This window comes from Chlamydotis macqueenii, chromosome 5, assembly GCF_036417535.1.
Source record: "Chlamydotis macqueenii isolate bChlMac1 chromosome 5, bChlMac1.mat, whole genome shotgun sequence".
Classification (NCBI taxonomy): domain Eukaryota; kingdom Metazoa; phylum Chordata; class Aves; order Otidiformes; family Otididae; genus Chlamydotis; species Chlamydotis macqueenii.
Window position 1 is genome coordinate 12,642,349 of NC_141560.1, and position 25,011 is coordinate 12,667,359.

The window sequence follows — 25,011 nt, forward strand, 5'->3', positions numbered from 1 at the left end:
ATAAATTCAATACAATATTGGGCTGCCAAAATACTATAAAAGCATGAAGGCAGCCAGGACCAGAAGGATAGCACTGTGCATCGTGATTTAGTCCAATGTAGTCCGTGTACAAGGGAGAAGAGCATCATCTGTTTCACAAAACTGTATTCAAAGTTTTCCTTGTGAATTTATTTGTTTTCATTGCATTTGTTACATTAAATGTATTACATATTAGGGCAAATTATCTTTTATAGGAGCATGATCTTGTTTAATCTACCATCTTACTTTTCATAAAACACTTTTAGCTAAGAAGTGATGCTACCACCATGCAGCTGGACAAAATTCTTTAATTGTCATGCATGCACACAAGCATGATTGAACTAGAAAGGTCGAAGTACTGCACATTTGTTCTCCACTTAATTTACAACTGGAAGGAGGTTTCTGCAATGAAAGTGACATTAAACATTGAGATCTCCAGTCTCACTAGTTTATAACAAAAGTGCTCCTCAAAACCCCAAAGTAGTCCATTATTGCTATGATTCCCATAAATTCAATGACATTGCTGCATACATCCAGTCAGTGTCTTTTATATTACAAGAACAGAAGCTATTTTTAAACAAACAGGTAACACTGCTTGAGTCTGAACTTACTCCGAGTTTGTTAAAATTATCAACATATATGGTTGAATTTCTTGCAGCATGGAGAACAATAGTTGATTTGCTTTTTAATTTACCTTGGTATCAGTTTTGCTTACTTATCTTTGCTTACTTATCTTTGCTTACTCTACAGTTGAGAGAAATACACAACTACCTTTTATTTCCAACCTCTTGAGAATTATCACCTTTTCCTCCTTCCTCATGGTTACAACAGTTTTATCAATGAAAATTTTGTGCAGTTGTATTTTTAAGTATCAGAATCTTACACTGGAATCACCTTTTCTGCAATCCTGATTCATCAGACTTTAATACTGTACAGATGATGAAAACAGAGCTATCTCCTAGACAGCCATTTATGACTTAAAAACATTAGGAAAGCTTTAATAATTCTTGCCTCCCTATCAGAGTCCTCTATCACGGCAGACAAGTTGAGACACCACCCTGACGTTTTCCTCTTGCACAGAACAGACTCAGAATTTGGCATAGCTCTAAAGTCTCTGCTTGAAAACAAGAACAAAACAAAAAACATGTTCTCAGCATGAAACATGCTCAGAAAAATAGCATCTTTATGACTTGTCATATTCTTCCCCCCCGTCCCCCCTTTAGGGAAAGGACTGACAGTACTTTTAATGCTGAAATCATGCTAAGTCAGAAATGGACATCTCCATCAGAAGGTCAAAACCAAGGCTGTTCAACATGTACGGCAAGATCTTCAACAACAATATAACAGAATCTGTTTAATCATATATTATTACTATAATAACATTTAATCATATATCAGTTATTCTACATTAAGAAAACAGCACAGTATTCCATATTCTATACTTCTCAGCACTAAAAGTTAATATGTATGTCCACACCTGTCAAGGTAGCTCATTTCTTCCTACCTCAATTTATGTCTTTATAAGAATACAGTATCCACATTTTTGAGATCAAAAATCCAACTCCAAGAGGTAAATAGTAATTCTGTAAATAAATTAGGACCTGCACTTGAAAATAAAAGTTGAATTGTAATTGCCATCCTTAAAATTATGTAAAGCAATGTTCGCTTTTATCCGAAGAAGAAAACAAAAAACCAAACCCCAAACCCATGAACGAAACCATGACACTAGCATCACAGGAGTTGTCTATAAAACTATTCTATCCAGCTTTAAAAAAATGTATATAGAAATGCTATTAAAAAAAGCATATTTTGGAATCATGCCCAAATTTACATATGCATGATTAATACATATTCATTGGGAAATTTTGCAACACTTCAGAATATTAAGAGGTCTTAATATTCTGACCTTTTAGTTTCCCCCAAAATTTATTATTCTAGGACTGACAGATAACCATCTTTTAATGATTATTACTTGCAGGTTAAAGTTAGATTAGTGACGCAATCGTATTTGACAGTGTATAAAACCTTTTATCCCAGTCGGGGCATCATTGCAACATTCTCTTATGTATCAGAGATTCAGACCACATCCTTAAAAACCTCAACAGTTTGTACAACAGTTCTCTCTAAACACTGCACATTCACACAGTTTACTAAAACCAGTACGTCCTTGCAAAACAACATATACAAATACAAGTACACTCACCTGTTTGGACTGTTAAAAGTCCCTTGTAGCGTATAAACAAAATGTAGGTAACAGGCAAGAAAGCATTTTAGAAATACATAATTAGCAAGACTGTACCATGGGGGAAAAAAAAATACTTCCAACCTGTAGTGGAAGTATTATGATAATCATAAATTCTTATGCATATAAATTCCCATTTTTAATAACATGTACATTTTTGAATAATTAAACTTAAATTTTACTTTTCTGTATTAATAGTTTTCAATGCAAGTGAAACACATTAGCATTTTGGTTTCTAGTTAACCAGTTATGAAATGCCACGCTGCTGGCTGTTATATTTTTTTTTTTTATCTTGGTCAGTTACTTAGTCCACTACAGCAGGAACCTCAGTCCTGCAGACGCTGACACTCACTCACTACTCTCATGTGGTAAGGGACAACTATATTCTCAGTAAAACCAGAGAGGAAATATACAATTTTGTTTTTTAATATAAAAAAATAGTTACAAAAAATATTACAGGGAAAATTCAGAGAAAATTAAGTCTGATCTCCTAATGGTTTAGATAGTAAACTGAACTTACAGAATTTACAAATGTTAGGGTGGTTAAGTTTTCTTAATATGCATGTAAGAGAAGGGAAAAAAAAAGGCAGCTAGATCTGGAAGTAAATGCAATTACCTCATACAGAAGACAAAAAGGGTTAAAAGATATCCTTCCTTCTTCTCACTATTAAACTCAGGTAATTTTTTTTTTTGTTTGACATTTTAGAGACTTGATCTGTATGATGGTCTTCAGATACTAATTGCATGCAAATTGAAGTGAAAATGTGTTATTGCAGCTGCCAAGCGCACAATCAACAAGCAAGCAATTCATAACATATCATGACACACTCAAAAGTTTCCTCTCAAAACTAAACGAACGCAGTTAGATGAGTAGCACATACATATCATATATTCAGACTCGAGTTTTTTCCAGTATGTAATGTATTTGGGTGTCAGAAGTTCACAGAGATAACGTAGAATCAAGCACTGAAGTGAAGATGACCCATCAACATCACCAGAAATACACGCCAGGACACAACAAACTATATCATAGACACTGTGGAATTATTTGCTAATTAACCATGGAAAAAATATCCATAATGTAACAATGAATTCAAGCTTCTTGCGTAAAGTTGAAGTAAAGAATGCAATCTACTTCTGTGTGTCAGTGGCCAGGTACATACAAGTTCAGCTATAGTACTTTTAAAATACATTTATTAAATAAGCATATTGAACACTTATGCTGTTTATCTCCTACAGAACACATTCCTAAATTTGTAAACAACTTCAATATATCCTAAGTTACAAACTGTTTTCTCAAGAAAGGAAAAATGAAGAAACTGTTTCTGAAGGCTGAAACAGTCTTTGTCATTTATATTTGATATAACCAAAGAATTAACCTGCAAGTTTTCAAATCATAATACAACAAAACCACACCTTTAAGGCAAGTAAGTAATTTTTTTTCCAATAAACAACTGAAATAAGTCAACTTTCTGTAACTGAAGTACCTGTACTACAAATGCTAGCTAACAAGGAGAACCAGATAAGCAGAAATTAACACAAGTTTATTGTCACAAAATTTTTATTTTTTGGTAAAAACAGGTAAGATCTTTTCAAGACGTTTGACACAGTACTGAAGGTACTTCTCCAGAGATACGTCTGGGTTACCTGTGGGCAGACAAGCTACCTATTCTACCTGAACTGAATCAGATTGCATCGCACTGCGCTGCAGGGAGCTTTGCCAGCTTGCAGCTTTGCTAATATACGGATCTTGATGCTCCACAAACCAATTGGATCACAAACTTCTCTCTTCTGTGTTCATCTCTATTCTTAGAGCCTCTCAACTCGTAATTTATTTCCTTTTCTTTTTACATTATCTGAGCTATCCTGCTCCTCCATTTCCTGAATAAACTGAGGGTTTACAATGTTAATCATACGCTGCTCCAGTGACTATAAATCATACCACACTAATACCAGTCACCACGGCAAATAGGCTGGTATTTCCGGAAGCCTATCATCAGCACTTTTGTGCAACGCCCAAGAGAAAGTTTGCAGCATGCCTGAAGACCGAAAATTACGACTACTTCAGATTAAAAGGCAGAATACTTCCTACATAAGAAACCTTGATGAAAACCCACTTCGGCAGCTGTTCCTTCCCACTATTTCAACTGATCCACCGACCTCAACTCCAGCCCGATGGCACAGAAGAAAGGTGACTATCTCAGCAATATGTACGGCATTTAGAAGCTTTCAGATATCTAATACAGACCTTAAAATATGCAAAGACAACCTCATTCTATATGCTGTGCTTAAAATTAAATCTCACTTAAAGTAGATCATACCACATAGTAGTCAACTCAACACTTAGGAAGAAAATACACATCTCTGTCTACTACAGATAAAAATAAAGGTTTTCCAGGTACTGCAGCCATAGAAATATAGCCACTCATTACAAGTAACTGGAGTTTGAAAGCTGGTTAAACATAGCTAACCTGAAGGAACGTTACGTTCTTTGCAGTGCTTCATAAAAAAGTCAAACCCACCTCAATCATCTCAGTCCTTTAAATTACTGCCTGCCAGTCTACTAACTCCTGTCCAGACATAGACATTAAACAACACAATTGTGCAAAAAGAAAGTTTCCCAGCTTCACTCGACCCACTGAACATACATCAGGTCACATATCTATGTACACGTTAGAACAGGGTGACTGGCCAACAGTGTTCTCAGTAACCCTGATAGGTTGGAATTAAATCATGACTGAGCACAGCAGTTATACAGAAACCTGCTATGATCCACAAGAATTGGACATCGCTTTATTAGTAAAGGTAGTAATTATTGCCAATCACTAGATCAGCACTTGCACTAGTGTTTCATAAAAAAGTTTGACCCTCAGCTGCCTGGGGACAGGCATACAGCATCAGACATCCACCAGATACAAGCACAAGATCTTTTTTTTTGTTTCACTTGAGAGAGAGGGGAGTGATTGCAGACTGAAAAGCAAATACAATGCACATGCACATACTTCTACCCTGTCTTCACCTCTAGGTACACTGTGTCAGAAACACTAGAGGACTCTCAGAATATACCTTACAGAGTTTTTAAAATGGTTTTGTGGGGTTTTTTTGTTTGTTTTTTTTTTTTTTTTTAAAAAAACACCTATTCGCCCCCCCATCCAAGCAGGCATTCTTCTGTCCGTCACTGGCCTACTAGCTTAAACTGCAACAGAGCCAAGGTAGAAACAGATAGAAAGCCTCAGCTCACCCACTGTACAATGGATTCCTTTCCCTCTCTCCCATCTGCACTCATTTTTCTCATTTCCAGCTCACTTGTTCACTCTGCTTCTAATTGCATGCTCAGTTGTAGTCTCCCTGAGCTGACCGTCCCAGGCACTGCCAGAAACAAGCTATTTTAAATAGGACAAAATGGAGGTTCTAGACCAAGTAACAAATGTTTTTCTTTGTGGCTGAATCTTTGGACAAAAGGTTATGTCAGTCAGTGAGGCTGCATGCATAACTTTTTACAAAAATCACTATTTTAATTCAGTGTCATTTGCTTATGTCACACCCTGGGTGTGACAGCTTGTGCATGAAACTACTACATCAGTTTAGAAGATAGGATATATTATGAATAATCTACAGTGCTAAATATTCTTATTTACAAATTTAATAAATTGAAATTCACTAGCTGAATAAACAGCAGTTAAATCTTTAAAAATTTTAAGCAGCATCTTGTATATAGACTGCTACACTAACATGATGGGAAAATATTGGAAACAATATTTCACATTTCTTTTGTAAAAACAGTATCTGTATGAAGAGAAGAATGTTGCAGTCTAATTTGATCCATATGAAAAGCAGCTTAATTCAGAAGGACTGACAAGCCAGGTTTCTTATTTTCAAGAAACATTAGTGCATTATATCAAGAAAACAATGACTGTAGGGAAAAAAGTCTTATCCCTTGACATTTTCACATTGCTTACAACAGTACTACTCAACATTTCAGCAATCTATTAGGCTTTCAGTGCCAACTTTCAACACTGGAAAGCAGTATGCATTGCACTTCAAAACTTTTTTTTAAAGAATAAACCTTCAGACCAAATCAGTTGCTCATATGCAATAGATCAGTACATCTGACCACTCCTGGAAAATTCTACCCTAACACTACCACAAGCTACCATAAGCACACTATGCAAACATGTATCTACATAACAAACAGGAGCTAAATAAAGATGATAAAAGACATATTGGTAAGAGGAGACGCACCAATTGTCATCAACTTTTAATCACAGATAGTAGTAAACATAATTCTAAAAGATCACAAAGCTTTAAAATTGACAAAGGAAGATTCATATTCATTAAAAAGTTGCTTGACCCATGCCTCTGAAAAAACATATCAATAAATAGTGACAGACTAGGTCACCTCTCAGTGCCAAGAGGTATTTAGTACAAACAAAGTAGGGTTTGAGCATGCTACACTGAGGACAGATTACTGATATTTTGCACAGAGCGCCCAAATATTCTGCTTTTATATGTGACATGACTGAATATACTTTCACATAGACATTCCTGGGTTGAAGAAACTTAGATGTTTCTTATACCACAAACTGGAAGGCCTTGTATAAGGAAAGGAAAAAACCAAACCACCAGTGTGTTTGAGCATGCAAGTATGCCTAAGCTTGCACACATGTATACTTGATACATAATGTATGTTATCCAGATATAAGAAGTGTGACAGTTGAGATGCTTCTCTTTCTCACAACAAAAATCCCCCACAATAGTCATTCTAATTTAGAAAGACATACCTTTTAAAGCTGGCAGTTTTTGAAGCTCCCTGTTATTGCTAACATTAAACCTTGAAGAACTCTGACGCTTTTCCTTCTTCAGTACTGTCTGTGGTGCTGGTACTTTGATTTTAGATAGCTGTGCTGGGGGAGGAGTGCTGTTTGATTTTTTATTTGACACCTGTTTAAAAAGAAATGAAAGCAGTTAATTGCAGCTGAACTTAAGAGAGAAAACCTTCTAAAAACTATTGTTACAGAAATAAATTAAGCAAAATACGCTTTTCATCAAATTGCTCTATTCATCATCCTCTCAATGTATAGCTACCTATTCTTCTGTTCCCTCTTTTCAGTACCATATGAATTCCCTCATTTCTGTACCACAGCCCTCATATAGATGGGAACAGATCACCTTGTTACATGCACTCGCCCATTTATTTGAAGTTACCAGCCAATTGAAAATAAATTTTCAAGTAATGTAGTTAGTTCCTCAGCTGCTCTCACCTTTTCCCTGAGAAGTCCAGGTCTCTAAGGTATTTGGCTGTCTAACTTCAGCTTCAAAGGCATCACAGGACCATGTCTATCAACAGCAGGTGAACCTTTCACTGCCAATTTGTACTGTGCCTGGTTGCTGGAGTCCTAAGCTTGTCTTAGGACATTCAGGCTTTGATATAAAGTTAAAGGAGCGAGTCTTATTATTGCAGTAGGTTCAGCAGCTTCTAAAACATACATGAAGATTTGTAGCAGTTTACAGCCTACTCAGAGCAAGTTGCTTTTACTGTAATAATCCTTATCAGATTGTCACTATACCTCTGTATGAAGTAAATAACATAAAACCAGAAAAATTGTTCCCACCTATAGGTTTCCAGTTTGCTGTTCCTTCCCAGACTACATTTGACAGTGATCTCTCTCAAGCTGAATAAAATGCATCATTAACAAAAGCCTGTCAGAACTTGCGATGCTGCCTTTCTCATTCCTTTTTTGAAGTAGGAAAAGCAGGTTTAAAGTAGGTAATAGTTAACTCTTCACATATGAACAATTTCATAACATTCTTTACAAGAATGATAATACATCTAGGAGTGACCTATACTAAGAATATAGAAAGAGTTGAGCAGGAAATCTTACTGCAAGTATTGTAATTCATTTTACAGGACTTTAATTTGCAGTAGAAGTCTTTTAAATTTGCAGGCTATTTTACACTGAACCATACACATCTGAAAATATAGCTTGGCACTTCTCTCTTATAGGAAAGACCATATTTCCCTTTTCAGGAAGTGCCCATGTGGTAAGAAATAGGGAAAAAAAAAACCAAAACAGATAGGAATGGGATTCAAGATGAAAATCAAGTTGTAATGCTGCTACTTTGGCAGTTTGAATTGATTTAATTAGAGTTTTGTTAAGTATAGTAGATATGAAAGCAGTGTTTCATTCCTGCATGAAACAATATCAACGGCATTTTCATAGCTAAAACAACAGAAACCACTTTTCTTCATGTTCTAAAAAGGACTTCCAGAATAGCTTATTCATCGGCAATTTCCACATGGTCTGGGAGCATACACATTTCAAATGGAAATGTTACCACACATAAATTTAGCTACCTTTAGAGTCTTTAAGACAGTAATTTTATTCAAATTTTGTTCTAGTAGCCTAACTGTGAGAGAAATGTATACGCTTCAAGAAGAGTTTTAATAATTGTGTTATATTATACACATAGTACTTAATATATTGAAGATATGACTGAAAGCAACAATTAGTTTTCATTGAACACATTTAAGACGATCATTTTGCAAATTTAGCATTATAACAGCAATAACTTACAGCCTTATACAACAAATAAGGGGAGACAATACAGTGAACATCAGAAGTCTTAAGTTACCTAAAATACTCTAGAACTTGTTTCAGTAAAAATGCCATACATCACCAAGTTAAAAGCATCTATGTACAACTAATACATGGCACATTGCATTTTTTCAGACTATTTCACTTTTTAATCTTAAACAATGAATGCTTAAAAATCTTTTTTTTGCTGAAATACAAGTGATCTGCAAGGTAAATCCTGTCCATTCCTTCAAGTGTGGTTTTTTTTTTTTTTTAAAAAAAAGGTATTCCAAATGAAATTACAAATAGACTAAGCAGAAAGAAAAATAGCACTAGAAATTAGAAAGCAATGACTTACCATGTATTAAACAATAAAAGCTAATAAGATGCATTATGAACAGTATTACTGCACAGGATTCTACACTTTCAATATTGTGTTTGAGCCTAATGGTGTTTTTTGGAACCGGCTATCTTCCACTGCCACCTGTTTTTTGTTCATTACTTGGAACAGGAAAAGCCACTTTCCTGTTTCCTCTATTCCCAAATAAATTCACAATTTCAAATTACTAAGTGCTCACATGTGCCTGCACACATGCACACTCTGTGGTATCCTAAGGTAACACACACCTCAGGGAACCAAGTATTCTAAACTGCAGATAAATTCTAAAATTAGCCAAAAGAGGTTATTTAAGAGGATGGGTAACATTTCTAATTAGAAATATTGAAAGAAAGCATTTTGTTGCTATGGGAACTTCCCACCTCGCAGTGATGACTCCAGCGTCATTCTAGCCCTGAATCACTGGCCAATTTAGCCAACAGATTTCTTCCTCCTCTCTACCATCAACTATGATCATTCCTGCTTTTCAGTCATGCTCCAGTCATTCAGCTAGCACATACCAGAAAGCTGTCAAAACAGTTTCCAGTTCATTACTATTTGAATATTATACTACACAGCTGTACTCAATGACCTCTACAAGTGGCTACCGTGAGGGAACTGGCCTCCAGAGCTTGCAGATAACCAGCCCTTGGATACAAGGGTGTTTGGAGAAAGTACGGTAAGTTAACTTAAGCCACACAGCTCAGCAATCTTAACCACTCCTCTAAAAGGAAAACAAATTCAGACTAACAATTCTGTCTATTCATTTGCTAGAGGTAACATACTTAACTTTTTATGAAGGTACAGTGCTCATTAGTTCAGAGCAAAGAGCCAAGCTCAGCTTCTTCCTCCCAGTAACAAATCAAACTACTTCAGAAACCACAATTCCTGAGAATAACTGATGGACATCCTGGTACATCAGTGAACAATTCAACTTATTCAACAGCAGAACTGTCAAACTACAGCTACATTTTAAGCAATTCTCTTCCTATGACTAGAAAGGGAAATACCTTTCTTTCCCTTGTTCTGGCAAACATCTTCCTCCTACTGAAATGTTTATATACTCATAAACACATTCCATTCCAAAAGTGCTAAGAAACTCCTAAAAATGTTTGCAAATTACTCTGGAAAAAAAATGTCAGACTGATAATGTGTTTCTTGAGATGATAATTCAAACATAACCCTCAGGTTTTCTGATCAATTTAGTTTTTAAAAGCTAGAGCTTTACATACTTTTATGAACACCAAGACAATTGGGACCAGTGTGATTCTGACTTTTAACAATTTAAAACCAAGAGTTTATGTTCCTCATTTCCCTTGAATAAGCTTAAAATACACTCAAGAGCATTAAAGGCAGGAAGGAGAGGAGGTTTCTTGCCATCCACAACAGTTTAAGATAGTCATTACATCCCTTCTTCCACTGAGTCCTCCTGCATCAAGCTGAACGTAGTACATCATTTTGAGCCAAGCTGGATCCTTCATCCCCCCAGCTTGTGCTGGGGGGATGTACAGGCAAGTACAGGCAAGTACAGATCAGAGCAGAACACTAAGTTTATGACAAGAGAAAGAAAGATACGAGTAGACCAAGCACATCTTCAGTTACAGATGATTTTTCTTTCGAAATTAAATTGATCGTCAAACACCCCATAGGCAATTTTTACTTTTAGCCAGCCACTTAAGACATGAGAGAGAGTACTGGGATCTGGAAGGAGCATCCAGCCTGCATTCCATGTATGCCAGCAGTCCTTCAGAAGACCGCATTCCTCCCTTTCTGTCAGTCCCCCAAAAAACTGGTATTCAAGCTACCTTGACCAAATATGGGCAACCAGATGAACTCTGTCTGACCTTACCTTTCAAAGCACATTCACTAACAACTGAATTAGACCAAAGCACAGAAAGTCTTCTTCTCCACAAAATCAAGGGGGCTTTCAAGCCAAGCCTAGAGGGGGGTCAACTCTATAACAGTGCACTAAGCTTTCATACTGCTTTCTAAGACAAACTGGTCAGGGTAAGGATTTGAAGGTGACAATAAAATCACCTGGATGCATCTGTCATTCAAGATTAATAAAACTGCTGGCTTACTAGTGACAAAAATCAGATCACCTCCTAAGCACAAGGCAAAAGAACTCTCTCTCTGAAGAAAACATGGTGCTAGGTAGTATCCTATGTGGTGTTGCTTGACACATATCAGTCTAACACTAATGAACAAATTTCTTCCCTGTAATGAGTATCACCACAGAATTCAGGTTTCTATCAGTGTGTGCACCATCCCAGGATGGCAGCAGCAAGCCATATACCAGCCATAACCTTGATAAAAGCTCTTGACTACAAGAGCTGGATAGGTAAACCTTGTAGCAATTAACAAATAATTAAGACTCCCTGTGAAATGTGGGTACACAAAGTGAAAAGCACAGAACAGTTTCTATGAGAATCATTAGTCTGAATCTGAGACCAGAGGGAGAATGCTTATATTAATGCAGAATTAATCCCTTTCTTCTTTTCCTTTTGGTATAGTAAGTAGCCTCCATGGATTTATTTTTCATTAAGATAAACAGAAGTCTGATCTACAGCACCCAGAAGAGCTCATTTCTTGCCAAGGCAGCCTCAGAAGAGGCTATGAATGCATTCTGGATTATATCTAAAATATACTTACAGTGAAACTGAAATACAATTTACTGAAACTGAACAAAGAACATGAGAAAACATGAAAGAAATATTTACAACTTCATTTTCAAAACTGTATGAGGGCTCAGTATGTAATCAAAATAATTTGTCTAAGAGGTTTAGGCCCAATACATAATCAATATGATTAGGCTGATAATTTGAATTTAATTTAATCTCTTGAGATGAGAACTGAAATCAAAGATCAAGGAGTCAAAATAGGTGGAGAACAGTTAAGAGCCTTCCATACAGTTTTTCCCCTCTGCAGTAACTTCAAAGTAGTGTGAAAATCTCTGAACACTCCAGGAATCTTGAACTCTGCTGCAGAGCTCTCCTTCGCAGATCTTCATTTGCTGCTCTGTCTTGGGGGTGGTAACAGGGACAGATCATATCTGGAATATGGCCCAGTAGCCATCAATCTGGTAAATATATCCACTGCATACCTTCAGAAGGTGGGCTGCTGGTGTTAGACTAGCAGTCAGGACCAAGGCAAGTTGCTCGGGACAGCACGCTACTAGGAGAGCAGTATTTTTCAGCTGACTTCAATGCTGTGTTGTTAACATCACCAGTTCAACACGCCTTCCAACAGCACAACATCAGAATAAACTCTTGTTATTATGGTATAAAAGGTACAGCTTGATAGGACTATCCAGAGAGTCTGCAGCAATTCTAGTTCATGCAAGTAGTGCCCAATGACTGGTAAGCAGTTTGTTATGGAGCAACTAGCGACAACCTTTAAGGTGAGAATTTTCCATCTCAAAGCTTGACATGGATTCTTAATCACCTGGACACATAAAAAGGGGCACTGATCCATAAACAACTTAGCTAAAAAAGAAGGGAAACAACATGCTTGTTGGATACCATTCTGGACGGCAAATAGTTCTGAGGTTCTCACTTTGCTGAGGATTCTTGCTACTATGCCATTATTGTTCACTAGTTTCACCGCCACAAGATTGTTCAGACAGACTACATATGGAGGAGTCTCTGGACTCTTAATGCAGCTTATGGTGCTGAAGGCTTTGATTGGTTTCACACAGACCGCAATTTAGATTTCTGCTGCTTTTCCTAAAAAATCATTTGCCAGAATGATACCTGGACTGGCCTGCTAGAATGATCTTTGTAGCTGCCTTTCCAGCAAGAATGTTTATTATCATTAAAGATTCTCTCAGTGGCTGAAATATACTAAGACTACCACTGTACTATCCAGTGTAACTTATTACGTTTTTTACTTGGTAAGATAGCAAGAGCTGCATCCTAAAGCTTTGAGGATCCATGTTATTACAATGACAAACAAAAAGATTAACTTTTCAACAGGGTGGTGATGACAAAGTTCATGTATTTTAACACACTGTAATCAGCACTCACTGATTTACATTGTAGTACTTGTTTAGCAACTGTGATTTTGCATTTACATATAGCAATGCTACTGCTGGCTACACTTGATATCTAATGACAGAGTTCCATTAGTGTTTTGTCAGAGACAAAATGGAGTTTGTTGAATTGCATCAGTGACTGGGAAGTTCCCTACAAGCAGTGAGGAGGGTCATCAGGCCCTCTTCAGCGTGAAGGGGTGCCCACGGCAAGTTTTACAGTCACAGACCATTTCAGAAGACTGATCTAGAACTTGGTGAAGCTATTCTGCCTTTCTTGCTGGCGTTTATTTTTCATGACATAAAGCACTGCTTGTATTTCATGTTAACTACTTACACTCACAGCTCAAATTTTATCTTCTAAAGAATTGTATCATCACAGCTTTGTGCAATGCACTTGACTTGCAACACATCAAACCAATCCTGGCAATTGCCAAAGATCTCTCAACTCTGTGCACTGCATCCCTGGCATTCTTGCACTGACATTTTACATTCACAGTTAAATAACAGTAGCATAAGGCTTGGCTTCTATTTGCTCCTTGTAAACTTAATTTTGATTTAACTAGTTTACTTGAGGAACAAACTGACGTTTGATTCCTTTTAGTTAGGGATCAGATCTGCAGCCTGAGGTTGTAGACTATTGGCAAAGATTATAGGGTGCCCAGGCTCTGACAATAAGCAGACTCATGCTAGTTTGTGCTTGCTGAAACACCACCATCAGTGAGCATCTGGTACTTCACAGACATAGACAGCAAAGCAACTTTTGTTTCTTAATGCATCTTCTATAATGAAACTTCAAAGAAACAAATGCTCCCAGAAAAGTAAAATTTGTTACTCGCAACCATCAGTTAGCTAATTAAATATGATTAAAATCAGGTAATGTCTTAAGTAGTCTTTCAAAACATTTATATAAATACAGAGATGAAGAATCTGAATAAATGATAGCCTGGCTTAAATTACTTTAGTTCTTGATTTTCATTTGTCGTTGCTCTCTGATCAGCCTGAATCACCCTTTTACTTTCAAAAAACCCAACAAACTACCTTCATGCTCTTTATATATATATATATATATATATATACACACACACACACATATGTAAGGTTCCCACATTTGAAGGAAAACACATCTCATTTACTTTGAGCCCCAATTCCTATACTCTGCTGTAAATTTTAATTATATAAGAGCTATTGATGAGCTAAGGCTACTGTGCACATGGCTCATGGCTTTACCAATGATGTTTGTATTCTCGTGCTCCCTGATCCACTCATAACAGTTTCTCACTTCACATACTCGTATTGAAATCTTTCCCCCTGCCCCCAATTTGCTGTTTGTATTAGATGCTATATAAGAGTTATACTCCATGACAAGGTTCCTGGGCATTTTGGTAGCGTAACAACCACCTTAACCTTATAAAGATGTGTTACACTAAATCTTTTAGCCTTCAGCTCTCATAAGGCTTTTATTTTACATGTCACTAGAAAAGTTTACTTTTCAGTACTTCAGATGGCTAAACTCAGCAGTGATGAGGAAGCATATTAAGTTATAGTCTCTATAAAGGTGTAGCAAATGATAATATTTGGCAGTCATCTTTAAAGGAGATTCAGTAATGGGGAAGGATTTTTTTGCCTAGTGTGTGTTGTTGGTTTTGTTTGTTTTTTTTTTTTCATTGGCCTCCAAAGTCTGCTGGAGGGTGGAGACAAGACACCAAAAAACAAAGCCTGCCATCCCACTTGTAGAATTAAAAGTTTATTCTGGCTTCAAATTAAATTGAGTGGAAAAAAAAAAAGATTTAATTTTGTAAATTCTGTGAACATACGGGTGGACTCAACAGCTATCACGTTTTTCTTACTATTTGTATTCTCTATGGGATAACTATATTGGTAATTCTGTACTACACATATGCATTAATGAACACCTGACTCCTCTCAAAGCTTAAGGAGCAGCAGGCCTTAACACTTATGAGAAAAATGAAAGAGAAATTATTTGAAACAATAGAAAGGACATTTTAAGTTTAGAAACTGCTGATATCCATTTTTGAAGATCACTTTGCTACTTTTAATTAGAACAGCCTTTGCCTTCATTGCTGCGTTTCCATTCAGGAAGGATTCACAGAGTTCAGAAGCACGATTAAGAAGCAGAGGATAGCAAGTACCAAAACAAATCGCAAAACAGAAGACCTCACACATCATATCTTACACAAGCAGTGGTCAGCCTTGTGTAAGAACTAGAAGGCATAGGATCCTGTTTTTAGAAGCATCTCCTTTTAGGTCACAAGATACTTGTATACAGCAGTGTATATTTCTTTTATCAATTCAATGAGTTTTAAAAGCATAATATTAAAGTTACAGAACAAGTACCATTAAGGTAATCTCTTTAACAATTCAGTATTAAGGTATATTTGCTTTGGATACAGAAGGAAATTCCAATTCCCAAAAGCAAAAAGGCAACATGTCAATAAGAATTGGAAACAGGAGATTACAGAAGTTAAAAACAAGAACAGTTGTATAACTGCTTTAAGAGTAATACATAGCACTAAATTAAGTGCCATTTGCTGACTAGAAAGATGCACTAAAGAGTATATGCACTTGCTACACTTAAGTATTTTTCAATTGTTTTATCAATCCACTACAAAATTCTCTCTAGAAAAGAAAATTAGAACTCCAATTAATTAGAACTAACAAAAACTAGTTTTCAAGTTTGTTTGTTTGTTTTTTAAAAGAAACTGGCACACCAGTTTAAGGACAAAAAAAAGAAACAAAAACAAAACAAAACCAAACCAAACCAACCAACCAAAAAAAAAAACCAAAAAACAAAAAACCCCAAAGCCCACTGACTTTTTTTACGTAGCTGATACAAGAGATAATTCATCCTGATTTTATATGCAGTTTTGGTTTAAAGTTCTGTTTTGCTAATGTTAGATGTAAAATCACAAACCAATAGCCCTAAAAAGCTTCAGAAGCCAGAAGGTCTAGCACTGTCCATTTATAGCCATTCTGCGAGTCAAACTTGAGAGTATTAGCTGTTCAATGCTTCAAATTTATTTCATAATACGAATATCTCTCTTCTTCCAAATGTAAGAATCAATTTCCAAATCAATTTTATCTACTGCATAGGACTGATTTCACGAAAACACTGGCTATTCTGCCTATGGCACATAGTACTGAATACATACTGAGAAACAGCCAGGGTACAGCTGGGTTTGTTATATGCTGTGTACATCAGACAAAGAGCGTATTGATTTGGACCACTGAAAACTTGGGGGTTTGGGGATGACTTATTACAGGCTATCGGTCATTCCTGATCTAGACAGCTATATAACTGGCATCAAACTGACAGTATGGTAGTGATTATTACCAAAACTCTTAACATTGTTTTATGTAATAAAAACGTCAATATGTAACTTCAGGTATTAATTGAGAGAGAAATCTGATCTAAGCTAAATATATCTCTTTGTAAAGGCATCTGCTTTTATGAAGAACAACAAATACAGAAGAATCTTATAGCTCAGATTCTTTACACAAGTGATAAATATATATATATATTTAACACACTGAATCACTGCAAACACAAATTAGCATACTGAACAATTAAACCAGGATAATCTCAGCTGATTGAAAGAATGTTCTTTCAATGTGGCAAGAAGATATTTCCAGAAATTATTTAAGAGCAGTCCTAGTCCTAATACATGTGAACAAGGAGGGGGAAAAACAATGTCAGAACTTTTGGAAAGGTATTGCCCCCTTCTCAAACCTCAAACTCCTCTGCTGTAGCCTCTAATGAGTTGCCTAATAAGTACTTAGTTGTGCTAAGACTTTCAGGTATAACTTTAAAAATTCTGAAGTAGAAAAATCTAGTCACAAGCTAGACACTGTGGAACAGTCTCCATATGCCATTTTCAAGATCAGATCAGGGTTACTAATAACTGGTACAGACCTGCATTGTAATGAAAATCACAAACAGGAAACACGAGAAAAATAAGCAACAGTAAATAGAAAACACAGAGTCAATTTTCTAAATAACTTGGTGCCACTGATCACAGGAACTTGTTAACCAAAAAATGCTGGACTTACTGCTTTTGTCTATTCCTAGTTTTCCTTTTAACATTAGGATACTTCTGCATCTCTGCTAAGAAATCCATGCAAAACCATCAATGCCACTTCTACTCCTCATCTCTTAATTTTTTTTTATTTTTAAGGAAAGTGGCAGTCATACGTGTACATGTAATCAGGAATCAGTAAAAGTAGTAATGGGAATACTGACAGTCTTTCCCTGCTATGTGCTGGCTAACACAGGAAAAGTGATAACAGAAAACTGGACAGCCACCTCTCAAGAGTTCTTTCAGAGAGATTAAAATCCTTACTTTTGCTGAAGTATTGTAAAGATGGCCCATTAAAGAGATTTCCGTAATTCATTACCATTCCTGAAAAAATATGACTGCTATGTTGAATAGCTTAAGAAATTAACTTTTACATAAAAAAGCCTTCACAAAGTAGGGAAGAACCATCTCTGAAAATAAAGCCTGACAAAATTGCTGCACTGGAAGCTATTATCAGTGCTTAATAAACCTACTGAAAAGTGATGGCTGCGAGACAGTGGCAGGACAGCAGCATGGATCAGTACTTAACAAAGCCTTCCGCATTTTTTTTTTAATTGGTTCCAACAGTGATTATAGTCTGACATCAGCAACACGTGCTGTCCATAAATCAAGCAATTTCTTGCATGGCCAATGCAGTTTGTATTTTATTACATTTTTATTTGTCTCTATTCAAAAAAAAAAAAAACAGCCACCTTTAAAGTAGAAAGAACTACCAGGGCAGCACACAGAAACAATGAGATAATATACACAACCACACAAACTCCTCAAATCACATTAGTCTTCCACTTGCTGTTCTGCATGGCAGAAGAACTTGAAGACGGCATTATGATTTCTGTTCTCACTTGTTGTAAGTCACCAAACCAATTTTGTTGTTAAACAACAAAAGTAGTCTTTCCCTTCTACAGACTACCCAGCACCTAGATTCAAAACAAATACAATTTTAAGTTTACAAGTTTTATGCCTTTTTAAACCAGTCCAGCTAGATCTAGAAGATGCTGTCACTCCCAGTCACCTACCACTGCCCTGGATGAAAGGTTACCAGCTGCTTCCACCCCCCAGGTGAACCACAACAGTGAAGCATCCCAGGACCATTTTAGTGACGGTGAGAAGTGCTAGTTTTAACACATACATTGCCACAAGCAAAATAGGCAGAAATAAGAGTTTATACAGTTAAAATTTTAACTTCTTTCCCCTGTGGTTGTAATTGAAAACTACTGTTACAGTACTGTAAGAAACACTTGAATTTTTAGAAATGTTAGGTTGTTGCTAAGTATAGAAAATGGTAATGTTTCTCAACAGTCATTAACTAATACCAAGTCACCTCTTCTACTACTGTCTTAACTCAAAAGGAGGCCTCCACATCCACGTGACAAAACAGAACTCCACAATAAAGCTTATCTGTGAGGAAAGTATCTTCTGTAAAGGCCAGTTAGGTCATAGATATTATGTCCACAAATTACTAAGCGTTGGCATAGCCAAGCCCTACACCCAGGCATTTTTTTGTTATTTGTGTTCCTCGTATATGTTTTGGACCCTGGTAAACAAACATTACCAGAGTAGAGATATTACTCCCACACAAAGGAAAAAACAATAAGCAACAGATTAAGTCTTTGTTCACAACCTGAAGACACTAATATCCTGGACTAATTACTGAAGCAAAAGGTTATACTTAAAGGAATAGATTCAACTGTTCGGGCAACTATTTAGTCTAATTCATTAATGTTTACTAACAGGTTACAAACTGAAGTTAGATGGGAGCTTAGAATATTAGCTCTTTTCCTAAGTGCTCAAAAACGTGAACAATATGTGCAAATGGAAACTGGAATAACCGCCTTAGGGTACAGAACAAGGTGCCCTCACCTCATACATACAGTGCATTTCTGGTACCTCTGTCACAAAAAAAGAACACAACATGGAAACAGAGAAGGACAATCAAAGTAATGAAAGTCCTCCCACCTAGGGGAGATTAAGCAGGGCTTGGGGAAAAAAAAACAAGCATGATCTAAAGATGACAATATAAAAAAGTCAATTAAATCATTATTAATATGAAAAATCTTACACAACACCTCAGCTAAGTAACCTTCTAAGCCACACACTGGCTTAAAGAAAAGCATACCAGAATGGAAGACTATACAGGCACTCTGTTTCTGAATTTCTCTTGAGCATCAGCTAGTGACCACACAGCAAGTAAGAGGAGAGGTCCATGTTGCTTCCCATGTAGCATGGCTCTTGGTATTACATCAAGTAACCAAGGCACAGGTAATGCAAAAACAACCATCTTGTATTCTTTCCCTTAAACATCTGCTTGGTGGAAATGCTGGAGACAGGAAATCGGCAAGATGGATCTTGCTTTCAAACACACCTACAATTAGATCCTTTAAGATTTAAATGAAGAGGTATTTACTTCAGCAGGTCACTTGTGTGCTGCAGCTACCATTCTGTAGATGCTTATGGGCTACTGCTGAACTTTCAAACTGAGACATGCATCAGCTTAAGTCACTTTCATCACCTTTCAGCACGGGCATCCTGACCTGGGATACCAGGAATCATTTCAATCCCCTTTTTAAACTTGGTGTACAGCTTCACACAACTGAAATCTCATTTCCCTGACAGTAAGACAGGAAAAACACTCGTTGATTTTTGTAAATATTAAGATCTGTTGTAAGTCCAACACACCCTGAATTTAGACACTATAAAAGTGTCCATAAGTAAAGTATCTGTGGGATGTTACTGTTTGCGTTGCCTCTGTTATTTGAATAGCAGACAGTTTCTAATCTTTACAATCTGTCATTTGCATTAAACTAATCTGCATTAAATGCATGTTGAGGTTAAAAAAAAAAAAGAAAAAAACCCAGCTTATTTCCAAATCTACTCAGTCTAGAAGAGGATTTTTTTAAAAAACCCATGCTAAAACACACATACAAGGAAACATGAAGACAACCTTCTTTAAAGAAAAAAAAACAAACAAACCTAAAATGTATTAACAGTGTGTTCCAGAATATTTCTGTATTTACTGATCTCCACTATGCTAGCAAATACTCTCCTTTCTGCTCATATAAACACCAGCTAACATACATCATGATTACAGCCAGACACATTAGAATGCAAAGTCTACACTACTATTTTTGTGCAATTATTCTATTAATTAAGTTGATGAGTCAAGCACCAAGGTGTTCAAAATTGTATGGAGACTGAACAATGCCCACTGGGAATGGCAATCCTAGTATATGTGCCAGTCACATTCTCAGTCCCTTTCCCATTCTACCCCTACTCACATATGATTAAGGATCATAGATAACATAAGTAAACTTCGCTTTTCATTGGGAATTCTACCCGGAAAGAAAACTGAAAAAGAAAAAGGCATGAACACTACAACATATTCTCCTATTGAGATTAATCTCTCTCACATTTTAAGTTTAAGTAAAAAAACCCTAGATCTGCAAACACGGAAAGTAATTACAAAGTAAACTACACATGCATTTTCAGTTAACGTTTAAAGCTCCCCACTAATTAACTACAGGAGCTTTACACTCTAACCCAAAGTACAAAAATAAATAAGAAAATCAGTTTTGGTCTTAGCAGCTTGTCATTCAGAAACTTGAGAAAATAAGTACACAACAAAAGTAGAGCAAAAGATGCTGATAATGACGAGCCTTACAATTGTGCAGGAACTAGAATTACAGTTAAGAAATAATAGTTGTTTTAACACCACAGCAACATATTGTAAAGACAGAACATGTCACAATAAATACGTCTACTTACACCATTATAAACATCTACACTAACATATTTCCTATTTCATTCTAAGAGCTTTCCTAGTAGCTAAGATCCCTCCTAGCAGCTAGGGTCCCTCCACCAAAACTCACTCACTCTTATTTGAGTTTGCTGAAATACTTATATTTATAAGTTTTAATGATCTTATTAATTTATGACAGTAGCATGCATCTTTCTGCACAACAAACAAATAAGAACTCATTCAAGTGCATTATAGAATCATAGAATGGTTAGGGTTGGAAGGGACCTTCAAAGACCATCTAGTCCAACCCCCCTGCAAGGAGCAGGGACATCCCTGACTAGATCAGGTTGCTCAGAGCCTCATCCAACCTGGCCTTGAACGTTTCCAGGGATGGGGCATCCACCACCTCTCTGGGCAACCTGTTCCAGTGTTCTACAACCCTCATTGTAAAAAAAAATTTTCCTTGTTATCTAATCTAAATCTACCTCCCTCTATTAGAAAGAGTATACTAAATATTCCCACTCGCCTATCTGCAACAGTCATTTCAGTGAGGGAAAAATTGTAAAGCTGGATGAGTGCTTTGTTCTTTCAGTATTATCTTTCAAATATTATCTTTCAGTATCAAGACATAGTTTAGAGGCTAAAATACGCAAGCTTTTCAGTGTAACATTTCACATTCAGGTTGGTATGAACATTTTAGAGGAAATTCCAGAATCCACCTAAGCAGTAGATTTCCAAATTAAGTAAATCTATTAATTCTGAGTTTCTGTATTAATGTGAGACAGGGAGTGAATAATCATTTAATTGACCCCTTTCAAGTCCCTGCACCTTTCTAGTGGGCAAAACAGAAAGATTTAAAAAAAAAAAAAAAAAAAAAAAAAAATCAGTATCAACAGCAGCATAATCAGCCAAAAACTGAACACTCCATGATATACCTATAGAAAGAAATCATACAACAAAACAACTGGAAGGCTCTGATTAAGCCTAAGGTCTCCTGACAATGTAACAGGCTACTGACACTTCACTGACATGCCAACACTGACAGTTTGAGAGAAGAGAGCTCTGGGAATTACAGAGAATGATCAAAACTGCAATGAGCAGCCAGAAGACAAGCCGAAAACCTCACGATAAGACTAGAAAGTAAGACAGATATACATCTCATAACCAAAAAGGAAATAGATGAATATTTAAGACTGCAGCAAGCAAGTATTTATTTACCCTAAATAAAGTTAATTTCCTCAAAATCATCGTCTCTTAAGGCTTAAAAACACTTTTTGTCAAATACCAGGACAGTAGTTCCACAACCACTTTCCTCATAGCCACTTGTCATGTCAAAATTCTAAGGATTAGAACTTAAAACACTCTTCAAAAGTAATGAAAATTTTGCCTGGAAAAAAACTACATATTTTAGAAATATTTACCTCATGTTCTTGGTTATCTTGTCCATCTTTGCCACTTTTTCCACTCTTGGCTGATTTTGCAGGTTCCTTAAAAAAAAAAGTTTGCAATCTCAGTTCCTTTGAAAAGGAGATCTAGATAGATTTTTCAAGTCAAGAAACTAGGTTTTTTTGGCTACTCACTAAGAATATTCAAGTTATTGGGACAAAAATGATACTCTCTTATTACAAGTTCTTAACACTGAACTAAAAGTCTCTACAAAGTTGCATTTTTAAGCTTTTTTTTAATTTTATTTTTGCCTCTAAATTCACCTATAAACTATATAAAGATAAGCTTTCCTACAGGTAAGCAGGCAGAGACAAAAAATGCAAATGATTTAACCGCCTAAGAACTGACCCTTGCTGGCTTTGTTTTTTAGCTTCAGGAATATTTATGCTTAATTTGGCTCTGAAACTAGCATCCATGCAGTACACATTTTACACTTCATTATCTTGTCTGTTCTAGGAGCTAGAAAGTCTAGTGTTAGAAGCAGGCCCACAACTCAAACTTCTTCCTCCCAATACTGTGCCTAACTTGCATCCTTCACCCATAATACTCCTGGGATGCGTTATTCTCAGAAAAGTTTGAATGCTTTTAATATCAAAAGGTGGCAAGGATATTGGGAAAAAGTTAAAATAAACAAACCCTCACAAACCACAACATCTAACCTCCCTCCACCTATTTTAAAACTATGTTTTAAAACGAAAAGACAAGCAGAAGTCATCTAAACAGAAAAGGTCTAGCAGGACAGCAGCTGAATGAGGCAAATTGTGTACTTCACTGTTTCTGACTTCCACTCACACAGCTAACTGCCTATCACACAAAATAAAGTACAATCCAGTTAACTATCTGTTAGATTAAGAAGTCTTCTGCGACCATTACTTTTGCAAGCCCATTTCATGGCTACCAGACAAATCACGCCAAGGAAACTGAAGCAAAGTGGGGTCAAAGCCAGATCCTCTCCCATTGTCAGGAAAAGGAGATGAAAAGATTTGGAGTCGCGATTAGTGCTCCTTGAGTGCTTATGGCGAGATCCCCCAAGCACAACTCCAACTGCAGCCAGAGCCACGCAGCACTGAAACTTCACGGGACGGGGCAAGCAGCTGCGGGGACAGACACTTCCCCCCCCCCCCCCCAGCCCTGCCGTGCAGCCATGAAAAACGCCCCTTGCCTCCCCCACCTCCCCAAACACACCCAGGCCGGCCCCGAAGTCAGAGACACCCCCTCCCAGCTCACCCTTCCGCCAGGCACGGCGGAGGACACATTTCCCATCCTCTCCCTCCAGCACTCCCCCGCACACCAAAACCACGGCCTGCCTCCACCGGCTCCCTCCCTCCGGCTGCCCCCAACTCCGCACCCGCTCGCCGCGAGCTCCACGCCCCCGCTTCGGCGGGGCAGGCCCCCGGGGCCCAGCGAGATGACACCAGGACCCCCCCCGGCACCCCCCGGACTAGGCCTCATCGGGAGCTGCCCCCTCCCCAGTACCCGGCTCCCGGGGGAAGGAAGGGGGCCGGCAGACAGCGGCGAGGGGAGAGGGCTACCCCTCGCCCGGCTCTCCACAGCGGCCAGGAGCGCCCCGCCGCCACCACCCTCGCCGCCGGGCTCCGCTCGCCGCGGCCGCCCCCCGCCGCGCTCTGCCCCAGGCCCCTCCTCCCCGCGGGGCCTGCGCCCCACAGCTCCCCCGCGGGGCTCGACCACCCCCCCCTTGCCCCCCCCGGCGCCGCGACCCCACCGACTCACTTTCTCCTTCTTGTTTTTATTCGGCATGGCCGCCCCGCGGCCCGCAGCCGGAGAGACGCAACCCCCGGCGGCCCCGCTGCGCGCTGCACCCGCCCCGCGCTGCCGCTCCCCCCCTCCTCGGCGGCGGCCTCAGTCCTCCCCCCACCCCCTTCCTCCTCCGCCCGCCGCGAGCGGACCGCTGCTTTCCCATTGGCTGCCGGAGTCACGTGAGCCGCGACTAGTGTAACGTCACTTTGCAGGCGGGGCGCGCGGCGGATTCCCGCCCCTTACCTCAACTGTCACCCGCCCGAGCGGCCGCGGTGGCGGCGGCGGCGGCGGCGGGGCCTGGCCAAGCCCGGGACTCTCCCCGCTCCCCTGATCTCTGGGACGGGCCCCATGGCTCTAGCCACGCCTTGGGGTGGGCCCCGCAGGCTGAGCTGTTCCACCCCCCCGCGCCTCAATCCCGCCGCCTCTCTGAGGGGCGGCAGCTGAGGTGTGGCCTGCGGCCCGGGCCTCCGGCAGGATCTGCCTCAGGCGGTGACACCCGGCGGGACCTGAGAGGTCCCTGCAGCCCCCTCCGAGCCCGCTCTTGAGTGAGGGGTATGGGCTCCGCCGCTGCGGATGCAGGGAAAGGTGGGACCGCCGTGCGAGGTCCGGGAGCCGGTCACTGGAGAGCAGCAGATGTTTAAGGAAGAACAACAAAAAAAAAAAACACAAAACCAAACCCAAACAAACACAGCAATATAGGGCATGTCTGAAGCATGCTGGTCCTCTTATACAA

General features: G+C 38.4%; 1 protein-coding gene across 4 annotated transcripts in view; it reads right to left on the bottom strand.

The window, feature by feature from the left end:
• PPP2R5C (protein phosphatase 2 regulatory subunit B'gamma) overlaps positions 1-24,361 on the bottom strand; it is an 85,986-nt gene extending 61,625 nt beyond the window's left edge. For 2 of the 4 annotated variants that reach the window (XM_086750258.1, XM_086750257.1), the window contains exons 1-3: positions 24,252-24,361; positions 22,496-22,561; positions 7,042-7,201 (exon numbers count right to left, since the gene is read on the bottom strand). In XM_086750258.1, coding sequence (XP_086606384.1) covers positions 7,042-7,201; positions 22,496-22,561; positions 24,252-24,278 — 253 coding nt within the window. In that variant the 5' untranslated portion in view covers positions 24,279-24,361. Of the gene's footprint in view, positions 1-7,041; positions 7,202-7,521; positions 7,682-22,495; positions 22,562-23,996; positions 24,017-24,251 lie in introns of those variants that run through there. The other 2 variants (XM_086750261.1, XM_086750259.1) reach the window with 2 other exon arrangements.
• Between the last annotated feature and the right edge of the window lie 650 nt (positions 24,362-25,011).